General features: G+C 42.0%; 1 protein-coding gene across 1 annotated transcript in view; it reads right to left on the bottom strand.

The window, feature by feature from the left end:
- Positions 1 to 21,652, bottom strand: part of CCDC170 (coiled-coil domain containing 170) — a gene marked incomplete at its 5' end in the record, with an annotated part of 85,506 nt that overhangs the window by 5,200 nt on the left and 58,654 nt on the right. The window contains 4 exon segments of the mRNA XM_082668720.1: positions 8,344 to 8,514; positions 8,518 to 8,586; positions 10,976 to 11,149; positions 15,475 to 15,675. Of these exon segments, the coding sequence (XP_082524846.1) occupies positions 8,344 to 8,514; positions 8,518 to 8,586; positions 10,976 to 11,149; positions 15,475 to 15,675 (615 nt within the window).

The raw sequence follows: 21,652 nt of genomic DNA, 5'->3' as shown, positions 1-21,652 counted from the left end.
AAGACAGCCTACATATCCATCAATGGACGAGTAGATACTATATCCATGCAGCGGAGTATGACTCAGCAATAAAAAGGAACGTAGTACTGATACATGTTACAACGTGGATGAACCTTGAAAACATTGGTTAGGGGAAGTAACTCAGTCACAAAAGACCACTTATTATATGATTCCATTTATATGAGAGATCCAGAAAAGGCCAGGGGTTGGTGGGAGTAGAAAATGGGGAGTAACTGTTCCCCATTTCTTTTTCAGGTAATGAAAATGTTCTGAAATTAGATAGCAGTGATGTTTATAAAACTCTGTGAATATACTAAAAATACTGAATTGTACACTTTTAAAAGGGTAAGTTTTATTATATGTGAATTTATCTTGATAAAGTTGTTATTGGAAAGTACATTTACAAAGAAGCCTTTAAATGCATCAAAAGAAATTACTTTGAAATAAAGAAGTACACGTGGGATGGACAAAGCGCCAATACCAGCAGAGCTCTGAATTTAGTTCTGAGCCTCCTAACAGTTCAGACAAGGCCTACAGGCATATTCTCAAAGAAAAAGCATAAATTTGTGTTTTAATTTTGTTGAAAATCATTTAAAGGTTACATCTGAAAGTAATAAAAAGATACCAAATAATGAGCGTTTGATGATTTCTCCCATCCCCTTTCATTTTATCCCTTCTTTCCTAAGAAAGAAAGACGCTTTCTTGCTGCATCTACTCCCAGCCTGTTGTTCCCAGGGCAAGTCTGAGTCATGGGGAGAGTGTTGGGGAAGAAGAAAGCCTGAGAGACTAAACTGATCTACCCGATAAAAAGCTGAGAGAGGAGCGGGAGGAAAGAGTCTCTGTCAACGAGGCTGCAGGAAGTGTTTCTGGATGGAACTTGGGATGATGGAAGAGGGGCTTGTGAGGAGATATAGGTGTCATGCAGCAAGGAAACAAGAGGGAGAGAAAACAATGGAAAAGACGCTTTAAAATACTGCTACTCTTGATGAATGAAATCCTCCTTTTTCTGTTTTCCTTTTTGTTTTGAGTAACAATAATAAAGCAACATGAGCATTTAGTTTCTGGACTGCTGATTATTTATTGATGAAGGATTCTGAGATTGTTGCAATCTACCCAGACTACATTTGGAGGCTACTGTCAGAGATTAAAATCTTGACAGAGCCTCGGGGTCAGAGCTCATCTGCATGGAGACTGAGCTCCAGAATTATGGCGTAAGGAGCACAAGCTGACCTGACCTAAACTCTGAAGGGTCCTCCAACACTTCTGGAAAGTCAGAGGAACGGTAGAAGCTATTCTAAGATTGGAAGTATGACACGATACGGAGGAAAGGTGCCTGCTTGGGACAGGGATGTCCAGATGGAAAATCAGATTTATACTGTCTGGGTAATGTCACTAAACTGAGAAAGCTTGAGTCAAATACCTAAACTGGAAACTTGTTTGTACCTACTATCACACACACAGATTCTTAAGAAATTAAATTCCTTTCCAGGCAGAGAGGAAGTCAATGGCAGACACTCTTGGACAAGTTCAAAACTTTTGAACTGGCTCCATGCAGGAGAGAGGAAATCTCTTGGGAAACTGACAGCTGCTCGCAATCCAAAAGGTGTAAGAACAACTGCTGTAGCTTGGGAAATATGCAGGAAATAAAATGCCAGCAACAGCTGGGGGAGGGGATTTGGAGTCAGCTTTTTCGTCAATGAACCAGCACCAGTAGGGCAAGCACGTGAGACAAGGAAACGGCGCCCACGAAGTGCAGGTCTGCAGGGGCCGACCTTGGAGATCATTCATGGATTCCAAGTTATCAAAACCCGTATTTGAACGTGGACTGTATATAGTACGAGTATATTCGAATATTATCTCAATGTAGATTCCTGAGTGTAATGACTGCACTGTGGTCACACAGAAGAATTCTCTTGTTCTTAAGATATAGTGGGTAAGTATTCAGGGATGAAGTGTCATGATGTCTGCAACTTACTCTCAAATGGTTCCTCTCTCTGTCTCTCTGTATCTCTCTGTCTCTCTCATTAGGCAAAATATAACAGTAAGTAAAATGTTAACAATCTACATGAAAGGTAAAAGAATGTCTGTTATGCTATTCTTGCAACTCTTCTATAGGTTTGAAATTTTTCAAAATAAAAAATTGAGAAGGGAGCTTTCCCATGAGTGATCGGTACATGTATAATGCATCCTATCAGTAAAAAATTCTGAATATATATGTACATTTATTTATAAATTATATGAACAAGTGCTCTAAATAATACATTGTGTAGATTTTCAAATATTTTACAGATAGGGGACATTAGATGAGTGAAATCAATATCAATTTTAAAACAAGGTTATCTCCCTTTAAAACATAAAGATTCCCTTCACATGCCAACTATCTCAGCGCTGCAGAGAAAACATGGGGCAAAGCAAGAAGTTTCTGGGATCGCTATGTTGCATTATAAACCTTACATTAACAGAAGAGGAGATCCATTCAGCCTTTCTACTCAGATTGCAAAAACATTTACAGTGGGCCATCTACCAAAGGAGATGGAACACAGCTTGGAGAGTTAGCAGCACATAAATCAAGTCCTAATGAGAGAAATTTACAGCCAAGAATTTCTCAAAAATGTGAGACTTTATCACAATCCTGAGGGCTGCCTGAATTCTTGTTGTCAGGGAGAAAGTAATGGACTCCAAGCCAAGCCACCAAGACCGAACTGGGAGTCAGCGGTAGGAAGTAAGCCTCAGCCTCCTACGTCAGATCCAGCAAATGAGACTGCTGGGAGGATGGGGGGTTGGGGGTGGGGAAAGGGGGCCAAGGCAAATGGGCTTCTTAATCCAACTACGGGAGCTTATCAGATCCAGCCCAGAGTTCAGTGAGAGACTGTGCCCACAATTTTTTCCCAGTGGGACAGAGACGGTCATAAACAAGACTGATGTGCCACTCAGACCCCAGCGAGGATGGACCAGCTTCCGAGTCTGCTTCCCTTCCAGTGAATAACATATCTGGCATCTGCCTCCTTGAGGGAAAGCGTTTCAAATCTGGTGAACAACTCTCTCGTGTTATAAGGGCCAAAGACCCTGAAAGAGAAGGTGATTCGACGTAACATCGGACCTGTTGAATCTGCCAGAGGATGTGAATTCTCCACCTGGAGGGTTTTTAGGAGATCGCACTTAAAATAGGACCCTGCGGGAGCCAGGCGCTGCAAGAGGGCTCTCTAAAGGGGGTGGGACAGCAGCGGGGGAGGGTCACCCAATGATGCTGTGCCCCTCCTCAAAGAACCACAGAGATTTCACTAGGAGGAAACCACAGCACAAATCAAAGGAAGATGCTCCACTCTGCGGGCTGAGCACACCCCAAACCCCTCCGCAGCACCAGGGAGGTTCTTCCTCACAGGTTCTGCTTGACGTACATGTTCAAAGTGGGGCGAGTTCAGGGCAACTCAAGGTCCATGGATCTACATAATCAGAGCTGAGCTCATGATGGTAGGTTTGGGGAAAATAATATAAAGAAAGGCCGCACTGGTTAGATTGGAGAAAGTTCTGGAGTGTGGGAGGAGCATGGGAAGCAGCTACCTTATGTGGGAGATTATCAAGAAAGTGAGAAAGCAGAAGAGAGCTTTGCTGGTGGCTGAAGAATGTTACCTTCTTTGGGTGTTTCTTGAGAGACTACAAGGAAGATAATAATGGCTTTCCACTAGTTTTTGGTTGTCTGACTACCAGTCTTCGGCCACAGCTCCCTACTAAGATTGAGCGACATGGTACAGGCTGAAAGCTCACCACCAAATATCTATTCTTCCTTTTTTTATTACTTCCCAGAATAAAGACCCATTTCTTAGGCTGACTTCATCTAAGTGAGCCCCAGGGACTAAGTTACAGCCAACGAAGACTAAGAAGTGTTGTATTGTTCCTGGAAAGTGGCATACAGGATGTCCTTCCACCTTTCCTTCGGCCTGGTGCCTGGAATGAGGCCAGAAGCTAGCTTGCACTAAGAGGTGGCATTGAGGAGGAAAGTTATTGCTGGATGGTGAAGCAGAAAGAGAGAACAAGCCAGGATCAGTGATGAACATGAAGCTATCCTACTAAACGTGGAATGACTACGTCCATGCTTCCTTGCAGTGAGAAAGACGTAAACATCTTTCCTGACCAAGCCACTGTTATTGTGTGTTTCAGTCTACTCAGCTGAAACTATTCATAACCCATGCCGGCTACAAAGCAACTAGCGTTGCTTTGGGCAGATCCCTAGAAACAGAAAGTAGATTACTGGTTTATGGAGTTTGGGGAAAGGATGAATATGAAGGGTTTTGTTTTAGTTTTGGGAGGTGAGGGGATGATGGACATGTTCCAGAATTAGGGAATGGTGATAGCTGCACAACCTTGTCAATATATTAAAAACTACTCAATTTTGTACTTTAAAAGAGTGAATTTTGGGAGTTCCCTGGTGGCCTCGTGGTTAGGATTCCGGGCTTTCACTGCCATGGCCTGGGTTCAATCCCTGGTTGTGGAACTGAGATCCTGCAAGCCACGCGGCACAGCCAAAAAAAAAAAAGTGAATTTTATAGCATGTGAATTATATCTCAGTTTTTTAAACGAAACACATAGAAATGTGTCCAAATTATTACTTTGTATCAACCCTCTCTAAATGGTGAAATTAATGACTAATTTAGTAAGAGTGCCCCCCCCAACCCCACAAAAGACATGTCCACCCAGAACCTCGGAATGTAGTCTTATTTGCAATTTGCAGGTGTAATTAAGATAAGAAGCTTGGGGCTTCCCTTGTGGTGCAGTGGTTAAGAATCTTCCTGCCAATGCAGGCGACATGGGTTCGAGCCCTGGTCCAGGAAGATCCCACGTGCCGCGGAGAAACTAAGCCCGTGCGCCACAACTACTGAGCCTGCGCTCTAGAGCCCGCAAGCCATAGCTACTGAGCCCGCAAGCCACAACTACTGAAGCCCGTGTGCCTAGAGCCTGTGCTCCATGACGAGAGAAGCCACCGCAATGAGAAGCCCGCGCACCGCAACCAAGAATAGCCCCCACTCGCTGCAACTAGAGAAAGCCCGCGCACAGCAACGAAGACCCAATGCAGCCAAAAATAAATTAAATAAGTAAGTAAATTTTTTAAAAAAAGATAAGAAGCTCAAGGTGAGATCATCCTGGATTAGGGTGGGCCCCAGATCCAATAATGAGTATTCATATAAGATACAGAAAAGGAGAGACATACAGAAGGAAAGGTGACAATGGAGACAGAGATCAGAATTCTGCAGCGGTATGCCAAGGGTTGTAGGCAGCAACCGGAAGCCAGGAGAAAGGCATGGAATGGTTCCCCTCAGATGCTCCAAAAAGAACCAACCCTAGCAACACCTTGATTTGGACTCCAGAATTGTGAGAGAATCAATTTCTGTTGTATTAAGCCACTCTATTCGTGGTACTAGGTTACAGCAGCCCTAGGAAACTAACCCAAGAAGGCCATTTTTGCTAACGTCAGAAATACTGCTTTATGGATAGTAAAATTAACACAGGGACAAGCATAGGTGATGTACAAAGATGGAGAATTGATACCATCAGTCTGTCTTGAATACTAATACGTCTCAAGTAAAACAATAAAAAGCTGTTTTGTAGTTGAAATCTTATAAATTCATGAAGTTAGCATTTACTGTATTAGTTAGCATTGGTGTCATTTACTGTATTAGTAAGTTATAGAGATCTCTGTTCCTTACTGGCAGGCAGACTTTGCACTCTACTTAAATGTTTAGGGGCTGAGTGATTGCTGAGTCAGTCAAATCCAGTCTCTTCTATACCTTACCTGTAGAAATATGTGCATCTCTTTATGCAAAATAAAACAACAAATTAAACACACAAGCCAACTTTATTTACTTTCCTGTCTCTCCTTCCCTTTTCATCCATGTATTCCAGAAGACTAGGCCGCCATCTTTGTTTCTACTTCTCTGTCATTTCTCAGCCTACTGAAACTCGGCTTTTTGTCAGAGCCTTCACTCACTACCACCAAGATCTGCTATTATACACGCTCAAGCCTTAGATGTCCCAAGGCCAAGTGTAGCAAATCGTCATTCAGTCTTCATCTCACGGCTGCCCTTGATGCTGTTGCTCACAGCCTTATTCTGGAGTCCCTTTGCTCTCCTCATATCTCTGTTTCTTTTTAGTCTCTTTCCTGACAATTTCACTCATCTTCTTGAAATTCCCCAGTGGCTCCCCAGGACCCAGATGAAAAGTCCAAGCATCCTCGCGTGACACACAAGGCCCTGTGTGAGCTGGCCCTGTCCCCTGTCCGCTACCCAGTTTCTTCTGCCAGTGCTCCAAACCCCGGAAATTATCACGGTGTTAGCAGCAGCCAATCAGCGTTTCTATCCACCTGCTTATTGCATTTAATTATCACTCATTTTCATTCTCTTCTCCAATCTGTCTATATTTCAGTTATTCCCATTCTACCTCCACAATGTTCACCTGTCCACAAGTCACCTATGTGATCCATTTTCTTCTTTAACTTAACCACCTTTTTAACTTAAAGGAATTTAATGATTTTAAAGGGAATTTTATATGATTTCAACAGAATGTGCCACAAATGGGAGACAACAATAAAACAAACACTGTATTAACAATAAAACAAAACGGTATTAGTAGGTACTATTGCTGGTACTCAGCACTGAGCACAAGGCTTATTCTTTGTTTAAAATGTAGACCAGCAAGTGTTCTAGGACATAGTAACCTCTAAGATTTTCTCCTTCATGGTGAAAGAATTGAAAGAAAAACTAAAGGGAACCCATTTTTTACTTCAGGATTGAACATCATATAATACCCCATCCTGTATCTCCTAGAAGCATTCTGTATACAGAATGCTTCTGCTCTCTTCCCGCTTCCACTCTCTTCCCGCTTCCGCTCTCTTCCCGCTTCCGCTCTCTGCTACACGAAGTGTGGGCTCCTCTCACCCCAGCACCACTTCTAGTTCACAGGGTTGTCTTGGCCCAGGCCTCCTATGGCTACTCTCACTACACTTAGCCGGGATCATGGCTTAGCGCATCTGCCTGGGAACCTCTGATGGCGAGTCACTGTGTCCCTTACTTGAGTGGGCCACCGCCACCTGCTCCCACAGTGTGCTCTCTTGAGCACATCTTTAGCTACCTTCCGTATGCCCCAAGAGCGCAAATGGAACTTCAGGCCCCGGGGCATGGGTGCGATCTAGGCCCCCTGCGCCTGCACCTCCTGCAGCCCCTGCCAGCCAGGGAGGGAGCAACTGTGTGCTGACTTCAGGGCACATCAGTGTTCCCTGACCCACCAGACACACCCCCCAAAGGTCAGTCTCAAGGTATGAGACGGGTGTCCAGGATACTTACTTCTGATATTTTCTCCCCCCCCCAGGCGCCCTATCAGATGCTTTCCCTAGCCTCCCCCTTCCTTTACATTCAAGTATGTCCACTCCCCTGGGTGGAGTCTGCCCTCCCCTTCTCTAGGGAAATAAGCCTTTACCTAGTGGCCTCCTCCTGATGCCAAAAGGGCTTCGGGGGAAAAAAGCTAATGACTCAGAAGGGAGAATAGAGTGGGAAATATGCCCTAAAATATTGTCCTGCTACACAGATTCAAGTGCTGGCTTCATTCCAGATTCCTTTTCCCAACTGGTCTGTGTCCAGATTCAGAAACATTCCAAAAGTCCATTTCAGAGCCCGTGTCTGCAAAGAGCAAGGACATCATCGTTGCCCACTTTCACGACATGGGTATGTGCCAGGGGTGACATGCGTACATGAAGTTATGTATTATGGCCAGCGGCACACATACGTGATATTTAAATATTTTTATTAAATCCCAAGTTCTAATTTCGTTCTTCTCTGTATTCATTAGAAGCCGAACACCCCGAATCCAGGAATCACACCACCCCAACCTGTCTGCCCTCTTCACCATTTGGTGTGACACATCGCACAGCACAACCCACACCTGTCTTGTCAGTGAACACTTCTGTTCATTGTCTCATTTTCTCTAAGCAAATTCCTATGTGAAAAATCCCTACATGATCCCTACCATGATAGTCACCCACACTTTGAAGAAATGTTTCTATTTTCTGTACATCACATCACCCCTTTTGACTGACTTTTTGACTGACTTTTCACCCCTTTTTGACTGACTTTTCACCCAGCAACTATGGCTTCAATTCAAATACTGAAGAGACACGAAATTGATCGACTCTGCTGATCTGTGGAATATTTGCATTTTTCTCACAACTCTAGAAAATCAGAGGAGATTTTCAGCTTTTTTTTCCTGGTGTGTCCCTTTTAAGGCTGTCACGCTTTTGCATAAACTTTTATGGAAACACACACAGACAGTGACAAGGAAATGCAGCTGAGCACTTGCCTGAAGCTTACTGGTGTCAGCCAGTTTGGCTTTGAGGTCAGTGTTCGATTCTCGACACACGCTCAGCTCCTTCTGCAGCCTCTCCACCTTCTTCTGCAACTTCCTGATGGTGACATTGCCCTCGTCCCCCTCCACGGCCGATGCCAAGTGCACCTGCTTCTCCTCCTCCAGCTAGGCTATTTTTTGCCAGAGGAGGTTCATGTGCAGCTCTCTGCTCTCCAGTCTTTCTTTCTGAGTCTTTAGCTGGTTTAATACAAACAGGGATTTTTTTTTTAATAATCATTGAATAGTCAGTAAATATAAATGAATTACTCAGATAATGTTGATCTTTATCTACACTTCAATAAGACTAATTTGTAAACCATCAGATTTTCCTGATTGCATTTTTCTATCCCTATTTTTCCAAGCATTAATTTGGTAGCTGCAAAGTATGAGACAAAAAGAGCCACAGAAAATGCACAAAGGAGTAGGCTTTCAATGTCTGATTCCCTCCAACATTATGTGCATCATAATAAAAATGTAAAATTACTTTTAAAACGACTAAAATGGGCTTATCAAGAGCAGAACATAATAAGACAGACAAAATCCTCTCCAACACCCCACTCACTACCAATTTCACTCATCTTCTGCAACTGCTACTGCAACCAGTAGCAACTATACTGCTACTGGTCTTTTCTGAAAGAAGACAAAGTGTAAATTAGTACCGAAAACCCAGTGCGACTACTTTCAATCACTTAGAACCATGTTGAGTGGCACCAAACGTGGGAGTTGATATATTTTTAAAGTAAGCTATATGAAGGAGATTTTGAGGAAAGCTTTGTTTATATATTGAAAATCTTAGAAATAGAAGGGACTTCAAGAAGGCATTGTTTCATTAGTGCCTTTACTATACGCCAGACCTTATACTATCCACAAACCAGGCTGAAGAGGGTCTGCAAATAGCACTTAGCATCGACGGTCAAACTTGATGAAAGAAATTGTAATGGTTTTTAGAAAAAGATTATGGACTCTATGAGGAGAAAAAAATCCTCCTGGGCTTCATATGTCACAATTAGTGAGTAGAATATTAAGTACAGGAACCTCTTTCATCTCTTACAAACACTGGGAATTGGAATCGTGTAGAATTATAGAATGTTAGAGCTAAAGACCATCCCATTTTCCCTAATTATATATTCTGCATTAGTAAAGTGTTTGAAGGTGTGAAGGGCTTACTGAAATGAGGGCTTAAATATCTTGTCTAACAGTGACAGCAATGTCCATGCCCACATCCTTTTTTAACAAGGCGCTTTTAGTATTTCTCTAACTAAACTCCCTTTCCTGAGCTTCTTCATGTCAAATTTCACTCTACTGCAAATTTACCATGGTAAGTTCTGTACGCTAGTCATTTTAATAATTATATAATACTTAAGAAGGAATAATATTGGATATTGAGGAAAAATCAATTATCTGAGAACTTCAGAAAGAATTGTAGCTCAGTTTAATGTCTCTGATGGTACTAGGCGTTGTCTGCTTTCTTTTATAAAATATTCCTTAAGATACAGTAAATGGAGAAGAGGTCAAATATGAATAGAGCATCTTCTATGAACCAACGGTACAAAAATGCTATTTATTAACAACCTCATGAGGTAGGCATCATCACCATCTTAAATACGAGGAAACACAGAGAAGTATATAATTTGCCCAATGTCACACAGCTTGGTTGAACCAAATTGAGAACCCAGATGTGACTCATTAAGCAGCCTATACACGATAATTCTACCATAGAATTTTCTCCTAAGAACTATTCTAAGGACACATCTGTGTTTTCCTATTTCTTTCCCCAATGCCAATAATTACATAATAATTATGTTTTTATGTTTCATCCATTCATTTATGTAGTCTAAACTGTTTCTAAGTCTGCCTTTGAGTGAGTGGAAAGTAAACTCTTCTCCTCTCTACTTTCTAGTGCAAGAGAGCTTATATAAAGGTGAGACTGCTAGATGTTGTCCAGCTCTCCTCTTCTCCCATAGTCATAGAAACAGTGACTTCTTCAGCTAGACAAATGGCTACCCAGAGTAAAGGCTACAGTTCCCAGCCTCCCTTGCAGCTAGGTTTAGCCATCAGAACACATTCTAGCTGTGGGATATAAACACAAGTTCACATAGAAAACTCTGGGAGCCTCCTTTAAAAGACAGCTCATGCATGTTCTTTTGCATCCCTCTTCTTCATCCCTTTCTTTTTTAACCTTCTGCCCGGAACACAGATATAATGGTTCTAGGCACCACTGTGAACCATGACAATAAGGACCCCGCTAGGGATGGGCAATTACTGAGCTGAAAGGAGCCTGGGTCCTTGGAAACTTTACAGAGTAGAGCTGCCAACTCACTCTAAGCTGCTTACCTCCAGAAATGGATGTGAGGGAAAAAAATACCCAAAAAAACCCCTTCTACTTGTTTAAGCTATTCACAGTCAAACATAACCTTAGATGATACACTTACTTTCCCTTCAGACTTGAAACAGAGACTCAGCTTCTAAATACATATTTGTATAATATGTTTCCTAGCCACACTGGCAAATATGGTGGAAATAAATTATTTTTCAAGATTTAAGTTTCTCAGAATTTCCCTCTCTCAACACCAGCAATATCCCCTACCTTTCTCTGTAAACTGTAGGCGACCGTCTTGTTTTCAATGACTGTGCTGCTCTCGAGGCGGACCAGCTGCTCTGTGCGAGCTAAAACTACATCCAGACGCGTGTCGAAGCCAAGTGCAGCAGCCATCTGGTCCAACTTCATCTTCTCTGAAAGCTGATCCAGAAATTTAAGATACTAAACCCAAGAACAAAAATGAAAATGGGACACAAAAGTAGAGTTAACAGGTGATCTCACAGAATCCTTGTGTTTCTCCCAAGCTTACAGGTAGTTCTCATTAAACCCAGTACAGAGCCCAGCCCCTGACTCCAGTGCTTGGTGATGAATTCTTGAACCACCTTGCCCGCTCCACTTTCTGTTCCTTGTCCAAATTCTCTTGACTCTCCTGGTCAGGGGCCTTGATGTTCAGTCTAACATTATACACTCTTCTTAACCCTGCCACCTGACAAATGGGGCACGCTCCTGACTGCATCTGAATCTCTCTGCTTTGGGTACATGCTGCTGCTACCATGACCCTCCCAGCTCCTGGGATCTACTGGCTAATCCAGCCCCTGCGAGCCACTCATCCACGTACCTTCCATGGAAATTTTGTCCACCTAAGTGGGTCCTGGCCTCCAAGGTGGAAATTGACCAATTAGCTGGTTGCCATTTTACACTTCTTGGTTTCTACAAATCACGCTGAAACCAGAGCTCTCCATACAAACAAACTTGGGCAACATTTTTGTTTTTGTAAGTTAAAATTCTTTAGAAAATGTCTTTAGGGCTTCCCTGGTGGCGCAGTGGTTGAGAGTCCGCCTGCCGATGCAGGGGACACGGGTTCGTGCCCCGGTCCGGGAGGATCCCACATGCCGTGGGGCAGCTGGGCCCATGAGCCTTGGCCGCTGAGCCTGCGCGTCTGGAGCCTGTGCTCCACAATGGGAGAGGCCACAGCAGTGAGAGGCCCGCGTACCTCAAAAAAAAAAAAAAAAGAAAAGAAAATGTCTTTAAAAGTTTTTAATGTATCAAAGTTAAAGGAACAACATTCTAAAATTGAGCTGTATCAGGGAATTGAGCTGTAACAGGTTAAAGTTACAAAACTACCCTAGGATCCTCCTCCACTTGATTTCTGTGGCTTATCTCATCATGCCAGATATTAATCCTTACTAAGTGCTTGATGGATAAATAAATCCATCAATGAGCTTTCTATAACATAATTTCATGATCTGGGTTCTATCTTTGAAAGTTCCTTCTCATTGCAATAACTCATCCATCTGGCATTTTTAGGCAATTACATGTTTAAACAAGTATAAAGTATCATTTCCTGATGACTAAAGCAGGCCAGCTTAAAGCACAGAGCTATCCATATTTCAGTCATCAGAATGAAATTATTTGTAAGTGTATATTTTCCAATTTTGTTGAAAAGCATACGTAAAACTTCATCTCCTGTAAGTCACAGCCGTTACAGACATTGCTGCTGTATTGTGTGACAGGACCACCACAGGCTGTTTTTGTCTCTGAATCATCAGTTTGTCACTTCTTTTTTTGGCTGTCTTGGGTCTTCGTTGCAGCGTGTGAGCTTCTCATTGCGGTGGCTTCTCTTGTTGCAGAGCACGGGCTCTAGGCACGCGGGCTTCAGTAGTTGTGGCTCGCAGGCTTCAGTAGTTGTGGCTCGGGGGCTCTAGAGCACAGGCTCAGTAGTTGTGGCACACAGGCCTCGTTGCTCTGCAGCACGTGGGATCTTCCCTAACCAGGGCTTGAACCTGTGTCCCCTGCATTGGCAGGCGGATTCTTAACCACCGCGCCACCAGGGAAGCCCCAGTTTGTCACTTCTTAATGTTGGGTCAGCCCCCCTCATGGACTATTTCATTTCTAATCTATGCAGATGAAAGTGAAATAACTGCTACTGTTTGTATTTTAAATAAAATAGAGTTGGTACCTTTCATGCGAAGGTATAAAAGCCTCTCTTTCTATTTCTACACGTGACCCATCCACTCAGTATTCAAGGATCTACAGCAGGCCAAAGGGGATTAAGGCAGGACTGAGCCAAGACCCCACAGAGAAAGTGCCTTTTCAAGGATCTTGGCCAAGCCTCAGAAAGTTAACGTTGCTGACAGGATTCCTGTACATTTTGTTCATTTGAATCACAGTGTAGCATGAATATATTCTATGTCGTATAAACCTCAATTACCTGTATTTAAATTTAATCTCTATACACCTTTGCTTTTCAATCTTACATGCCTACTATTTAAATTTACCTCAATTACCTGTATTTAAATTTAATCTCTATACACTTTTGCTTTTCAATCTTACATACCTACTAGCCTTACTAGGCAGTAAGGCAACTATGACTATTTTATAGGCAGTTATCTACGAGAGATTCACCATGGGCAGAATCAGTTTACACAACTTGATTGCATGACTGAAAGCTGTTTTGGCATAACCTCAATTAAAATTAATAAGTCATCCTAGTGAAGGCGGGAAGAGACAACGATCTACCTAAAAGTCTTGCCTTTGATATGCTTCTTCTATTATTTAAATAATATTTATTGATTCTTGCTCTAAGCCCTGGAAAAATCCAGAAAAAATGATTTCCCCGGGCCTCAAGAAGTTCTGAGTTGACTGGAAAAGACAAATTAAGACACGGATACAAAAAGGGTGATTAGTGCCGTGACAGAGCCAGGTACGTGTTGCGTGAAGAACTAAGCCTCTGAGGAAAGGCTTCCAGAGGAAGTGGCATTGGAGCTGAGTCTTGAAGGGATAGTTATTTCTAGAAGAAGGTAAGGAGAACATTTTCTCAGAGAGACCAGCAATGTGCAATATGGATTGCCTCTAGACTCTCAGAGCCACTCTGCCTGCAGAAAAACCTTTCTTTGAGTCAGAACCCTCCTGTGGCTTTCCATTACCCACAGGATAAAGCCTCACGTAATCAGCCTGCCCTACCTCAGTTATTCCAGCCACCTTGAGAGCTGCCTCCTGCCTCTGCCTCGGCAAGCATCACGTTCCAGTCTCCCTGTCACCCTCTGTTTCTTCATCCTTCCTGCTGTCCCCTCTGCCTCAAATTCCTTCCCCACCGCTTCTGCCTGCCAAGTTCCTACTCATTCTTTCAGGCCCCTCTCACATGTGACCGCTTGTGTGAATATGGCTCATTTCCTCACACACAGAAATAGGGAAGAAGTTCCTTTATCTGAATTCCTGTCGCATTGTATACCTATCTCGATTGTAGCACTAACTGTACTCATTGTGCCCTGATTTGCCCATCTCATCCATGACACTAGGATTTCCCACAGACACCTCTTAGGCATCTTTGCATATCCAACCCTCAACACAGGCGTGATGCGTCCTCAACTTTTTTAAGTACAGAGGATGAAAATGAATGAGTGTCCAGAGTACAGATTTTTCAGCTGAAGAGTATTTTTCATGCCAAACTCTGCACCTATGCTCTTGAGCCCATCTGTCTCTTTTTCTTCCCCTACAGATGCCCGTGACAAGGTACAAACATGTACCTTGCCATTCTGTCCGATAAAACCTTGCTCTGATCCTGTTCATAGCTTTGGCTTCATGTCTCTTTTCTCTTTGGTCACCAGCCTTGGTAGTCGTATAAGTCTCTAGCCCTTCTCTTCCTAGTCACCCCTCCTATTCTCCACCGCTCTACCAAAACTGCCACTCAGATGTCACCAATGGTCTTCCCAGGGTCAAATCTTAAGCTTAGACCCCATCTCTTCTCACTCTACCTTCCTTGTCGCCACTATCGTTTCTGAGTCTCTCCACACTGCAATCCCAGCTCCACAGTGATGAGATCTTTCTAAAATACTGTGATGTTCAGAAGTCACTTATTACACGTCATAGTCTACAGAATAAAGAGAACTCAATCTTCATAATCCAAGCCATTCCAATCTGCTCGCCTGTCAGAGCCTCGCCAAGAATGCCACGTTCCAGCCACATGGCAACAGCTACTCTGCGCTCTCTGAATATACTATGCACTTGCAACTTTCATGCTTTTGTTCAAACTGTCTCCCCTACAGTATCTGCTCTTTCTCTCCACTAAAACCCTACTTATCCTTCGAAGGTGAACTCGATTATCTCCTCCACTGTAAAATCCTCCCCTCATCCAGAATTTATCACTCCCTTCACTGGACTCCTAGAGCACTCTGTTGATCAATACATCTATTATAACACTTATAGCCTTATAGTACAGCAAACTATTTGAATGTCTGTCTCCTCTACTGAATCATGAGGTTTTATGGTCAAGAACTGCGTGTTATACCTTACCCCCCAAACCTTCAGAGTCTCATATATAACAGACGTTCAATAAATACCTGTTGAATTTAATTGAATTAACTTGAATCAAGGAAGCTCCAAACAATAGCAAGGAACACCAAAACAACATCCACTGTTCCTTGAAATTTACTCAGAACTCAGAACTTAACCAATCTACCAAGTACTGCAAAATTCAAAATATTTCCAGGTGAAATTTTATACTGCAGCAGATGTTTCCACCCACAGACATGCCCTCAGGTTATTACTTTTTGCTTCTCGAAATTCAAGTTGTCTCGCAAAACGTCTCCAGAGACCAGCTCTCCCTCCAGATGTGTCAGCTGACCCTGAAGAGTCTCCAACTTCTTTTCTGCTTTCTGGGCTCTCTGTAGAGCTCTCTGGTGAAACCCACACTCATTTCCCAACTGTTCAACAAGCTCAGATATTTGGGCTTCAAGCTGGAAGACCATCTGGAAACAAAGAAACAGAACAAGGATAAGCCTTGTTTCAGATGCAACAAAGTGTTAAAATCTACTGCTTAGCGGAAGGGACAAAACTATTTATAACACCAGCTTCCAGATTCTCTGCAACAATTAACTTAAAAAAATAGGTAATGGATAGCTGTATTTGCCTCTGCTTGAAATAAATCTACACTCGTTAGCTAATAAAATATTTTACTGGTATTTTTAATTTTTATATAATTCCTTAAACAGGTTCCTCGAGAAGTATTTCGGGAAAACACTTACTCCTAAAACTACTATTAATTTAGGAGTTTCAAAGCTTAGTTGGAAAAAGAATTCAGACAGAAAGTACTTTGAAAACTTTTGAGTTTTCAAAGTACTTTGAGTTTTCCAGAGAAACTCTTTCACCACATATACCAGATTAAGATTATACAATGAGGTAATCTTGATAGGTAACCTTGAGACATTATCAGGAATTCAAGGGCAGAAAGATATTTTTTCAAGCTTTTTTTAGAACTTTCTATTGCATATTGGTTACTCATGCACTGAAGTGCAGTGGTACTGCGTCTGTGCTGAATAGTTTTGGAGTAATGTCATCGTTTCAGCATTTGAAAGGGCAAAATTCCACTAATATAATGACTCTAAATACGGTCAATAGCAGAGTATAAGAAGGCAAGGAAATCTGATCACCACCTCCTCTTCTAAAGCATAAAATCACTATTTCTCCATTAAAGGACCCAAAACTCTACACAACCCCCTACCTTGCCCAACGCTTCCATCCTTTCCTGGAGTTTCCCTCTCTGTCCTGACCTTCCCTTAAACCAAGAACTTAAATTTACCAAACACCTCAAGTACACTTTGAGATTACTCAGATTGATTCTGCCAAATCCAATTTTCAGAAAATGTTGAATTCGATAAAAACACCAAGTTTGAGGTGATAAATTTGTTTGGCTTTGATGGTTTATTTTGGAAGAAGAAAGGGGAAAAGTAGTAGATATTTACATAATACTCAGTACCATTCTCACAGAAATTAATATATCTTGACGGTCTCAGGCTTACAGTCTCAGGTTAAAAAAAAAAAAAAATTCCTGTTTGCCTATCTACAAACAACCAAATTTAAAGGCAAGAAGACATTCAAGCTGTCTTCAACTATTTTAAAAAGCGATTATATAGAAGAATAGTAGGATTTGTTCTGAGTTGCCCTCAGAGCTCAAGTTGAGGACCAAAAGGTATAAATCAAAGAATCTTACTCGAAGGTAAAGAATTTCCCCCAGCCCCAATAATTTCAAAGTGATACATACTCACTGTATAAGAAGAATCATTACGGACAAACACAAAAGTGTAAATAAGCAAAACTAATTCCCATGATCCCACCACCCAGAGGCAACAACTATTAATATTTTTAAATAATTTATTTGTATGTATTGCCAAAATATAGTTGAGATATTATATATGCAATTCTGTGGGTTTGTTTTTACCTCATATTTTAAGCATCTTCACATGTCAGGCAGTGGAGTTCCCAGTCACTGGAGAAGGCTAGAATTTGGCCAATCAAGGAAGGTTAAATTACTTAATCTCTGAACTCTCTAATTTTGTCCTTCTAAGGCTCTCAAGGTCCGAGGCCTATAATTCAATTAATTCTATACTCCTTTGAGTGTTTGAAATCAGCTATTTGATGGCAAGCTGCTCAGCATCATATCCAAGGAATTCCATTTCCAAAGGAAATTTATAATTTCATTATAGACTATGAGGCTTTAAGAACCCTCATTTCATGTTTCCTACCTTTAGTGCAATAGTAGATCTGACCTTAATGCAAAAATGCATTAAGTACCATATACAAAGTAACCTACAGAACAAGGGCTATCAAACAACGTCCTCAAGATGCTGGCTCCTAAGGGGCTGTCTAATGATACTATGTTGTACAAGGGATGACACGTTTCTGTGCAACTGAAAATGTGGTTTCACATTGGACTCCCAGTAGAAAGTAAGTCTTTCCACCTGAAGATCCTTCCACAGTTCTCCTATCTCACAGTTCACCTGGCAAAGAGAATGAAACCAAAGAGCTAACAGATGCAGAAAATCTCAGCTGGAGAGATGGAAAACTGTGTGATCACTTAGCCACAGTCAACACGCTGCAGACCTTACCAGAGGAGAGCAAAGTCTTCAATGGAAATCAATCAGTAATGACCTCGAGCAAGTGCAGTAACTAGACTCAGAGAGTGATAATGACCCTGAAGGAAGAAGCAGACACCTGATGTAGACCAGACTGTGGAACAGGGACTTTAAAGTGAGACAGTCCTGATTTCAAGTTCTCACTCTACCACTTACCAGTGTGTTAACTGAAGCAAGAAATTAACCTCTCTGAAACTCATAGACTTTGCTATGATGAGCAGCTGAACTAAATTAGATAATCCGAGTAGCCCAGTATCCCATACCCAACTGAAGTTCAACATATTGCATCCACTTTTTTTTTATTAACATCTTTATTGGAGTATAATTGCTTTACAATGGTGTGTTAGTTTCTGCTTTATAACAAAGTGAATCAGCTATACATATACATATATCCCCATATCTCCTCCCTCTTGCGTCTCCCTCCCACCCTCCCTATCCCACCCCTCTAGGTGGTCACAAAGCACAGAACTGATCTCCCTGTGCTATGTGGCTGCTTCCCACTAGCTATCTATTTTACATTTGGTAGTGTATATATGTCCATGCCACTCTCTCACTTCGTCCCAGCTTACACTTCCCCCTCCCCGTGTCATCAAGTCCATTCTCTACGTCTGCGTCTTTATTCCTGTCCTGCCCCTAGGTTCTTCAGAACCTTTTTTTTTTTTTTTAGATTCCATATATATGTGTTAGCATACAGTATTTGTTTTTCTCTTTCTGACTTACTTCACTCTGTATGACAGTCTTTAGGTCCATCCACCTCACTACAAATAACTCAATTTCATTTCTTTTTATGGCTGAGTAATATTCCATTGCATATATGTGCCACATCTTCTTTATCCATTCATCCGATGATGGACACTTAGGTTGCTTGCATGCCCTGGCTACTGTAAATAGAGCTGCAATGAACATTGTGGTACATGACTCTTTTTGAATTATGGTTTTCTCAGGGTATATGCCCAGTAGTGGGATTGCTTGGTCGTATGGTAGTTCTATTCTTAGCTGCATCCACTTTTATCATCAGTATTACTCCTCCAGTATGTGGGTTCACTCAGTCCTTTGCTTTTGTCATAGTTTATGGAGCCTTTCAGGAATTATGTTATATCGTGTTTCTCAAACTCTTTTCAGCCCATAGAGCCTGTTTTTCAACTAGAAGTCTTTCTGGTAAAGACAAATAAGGAATAAATGTGTTGAATCAGAGGTGAGCGGGTCCCTCCTGCATCCTCACCCTGGGTGGACCTGAAAGCGTTCCATGGAACCTGCAGACTCGGCAGAGTGTAACTTTTAAAAACACCAGGATGGCTGACCTGTGCAGAACCTACCCAACCTCCCTGCCAAGATTCTGGCGTCCAGAGAGGAGGAAACAGCTATGAACTTCCCTATATTCTATGCACCACAGAACTTACCTGCATACGCTTACCTAGATCTCCATGAATATGATACCACCAAGTCTTTTCAAAGTTAAATTTACATATTTTTATTCAAATAAATTAACATTCCAATCTGACTCAGTTCTTGGGAACACCAAATGCCAATGCCTGGATGAAAATACGTGTCCCATCGAAACTGTAAAGTTGTGTTGTGTTTCTCACACCAAGAAATGTGATTTTCTTTCCTTTTTTTTTTTCTCCTCCTTTTTCTTAGTACCATTTGTTAATATATCCCTGATACTCTGTGGCACAAGATGTGCCAGGGGTTTCAACACTAGAGATACATGGAATAGGGCAGGGAAGAGGGGGTGGATTGTAATAAAGAATATATATCTCAATTTTTTAAAAACAAAAAGAAGGCCCTGAAATAAATCATACTTCAAAAACAAGCAGCTTGGATTTTGGAAGTGAAGTCATAATGCCCTAACAGAATTAATTTACTTCCCAAGGACAAGTAGTTGTTGATTTTTCCAGAGAGGGAACTTTTGCCCTAAGATTAAACCCAATGGAAACATGAGAGCTCAAAACTGAAGAGAGAGCCACTCAGGTCACTTAAGGGCCAGTGCCTTTTGGACATGGACAATTCTCTTCTGATTACTGAAACTAGATTTTCACTTAAGAAATACAAAAAATAAGTTATCAGGAACCAATCAAATTATCCTTCCTTCTTGTCAGTACGTATGGCCAACTTTATGGACAGGCTAGCCCTACACCTGTCATACATAATAAAAGTATGACATACATAATAAAAGTTGTGTATGTCAACTTTTATTATGACTTGAATTGGGTCACCCCAAAAGAGATGCGGCGAAGTCCCCTGGTGCCTCAGAATGTGACCTTATTTGGAAACAGAATCTTTACAGAGATAATCAAGTTAAAATGAGGTTTTGAGGATGGGCCCTAATCCAATAGGACTGGTGTCCTTATTAAAAGAGGAAATTTGGAAAGAGAGACACACAAGTAGAAGGAAAATTATGTGAAGACACAGAGAGGTCATGGTCCATAAGCCAAGGAATACCTGAGGCTACAGAAGCCAGGTGAGAGGTGCGAAACAGGTTCTCCCCTGCGGCACTCAGAAGACACCAATTCCAACACCTTAACTTTGGACTTCAAGCCTCCAGAACTGTGAGACAATACATTTCTGTTGTTTAAGCCACCCAGGTAATGGTACTTTGTCATGGCCATTCTAGGAAATTAATACACTATAGAGGCTGGGAGAGCTGAAATCTCTATCTGTGTACTTTCCCAGATGCCCTTGTAGCCAGGGGTGACTATAGAACATAATACTGGACAATTAAATGTCAAAGGAAGTCTACTTGAAGCTTCTGGGCAAACGTTTGGTTTAGGATATTGGAGGATTAAGAACAGAGCAGAATGATGAGATCAGAAGGGGGAGTGTGGGAGTTGCAGAAACATCTCAGGTCCTTTATGGCATCGGATTGCTTCCCCAGAGCTCCCACACCAGACTGGAAAAGCTCCAGTGGAGGATGTACAGCCTTGTGTGTGCTCTAAAGCAGGACAGACGAGCTGTCTAGATAAATGTTTGTAAGGTTGTACTAATTTGTCTATAATGAAGGAGACGACATGGAAATCCCTCATGGTCCTGTCCTCTCTGTACAGGTCAATTCTCAGCCAGGTGACTAGCCAGTTTGGAAACATCTAAAAGTTAAAAAACAAACAAAAAAACACTTTGCCTCAAGATTCTAAACTAAAATCTGAAAACGTCACAGCTTCCAGTCATTGTGTAAGAAATCATTATTTCAAAAACACTTGTTACGAGTGTCCTGAAATTTCAGGCGGCATAACATCGAAATACTCATTTAGAATTCCTGGGAACCCGACAGTAGAACATTCCTCTAAGAGAGTGGTTTTCAACTAGGGACAATTTCACCGCCCACCCCCCAGCCCCAGGGACATTTTGCAATGTCTAGAGACATCTTTGCTTGTCACAAACTGGGGAGAAGAGGAGGTACTATCGGTATCTAGTGGGTAGAAGCTGGAGATGCTGCTAAACATCGTACAATACACAGAACGGCCTTTACAACAAAGGATTATCCAGCTCAGAACATGTCAACAGCTGAGATACCCTGCTCTAAGATATAGTAAAGCATTTAAAAAGAAAATTAGATTTTGTTATAATCAGAAGAGCATGGAACAAGTAGAAATGACTTACTGAAAAAGTGTGGGTCGTGTCCTGAGTTCTACCCCGAACTGCAACTAGAGGAGAGTGAAAATGAAGAGCGAAGAGGTAAACAAGAAAAGCAATGTTCAGTAAGTAGGAGTCACGGTGAAGGGGAGAATTTGCCAGGCCCTGAGCACAAGGGTATTACTCAAGAGTGGACTGTGTGTTTATCCACGGCAGCTGGCAGGGCGTTGCAGCCTCCTCAACA

Source organism: Grampus griseus (genome assembly GCF_964374135.1).
Source record: "Grampus griseus genome assembly, chromosome: 13".
NCBI lineage: Eukaryota > Metazoa > Chordata > Mammalia > Artiodactyla > Delphinidae > Grampus > Grampus griseus.
This window is presented reverse-complemented; position numbering and strand designations above follow the sequence as displayed.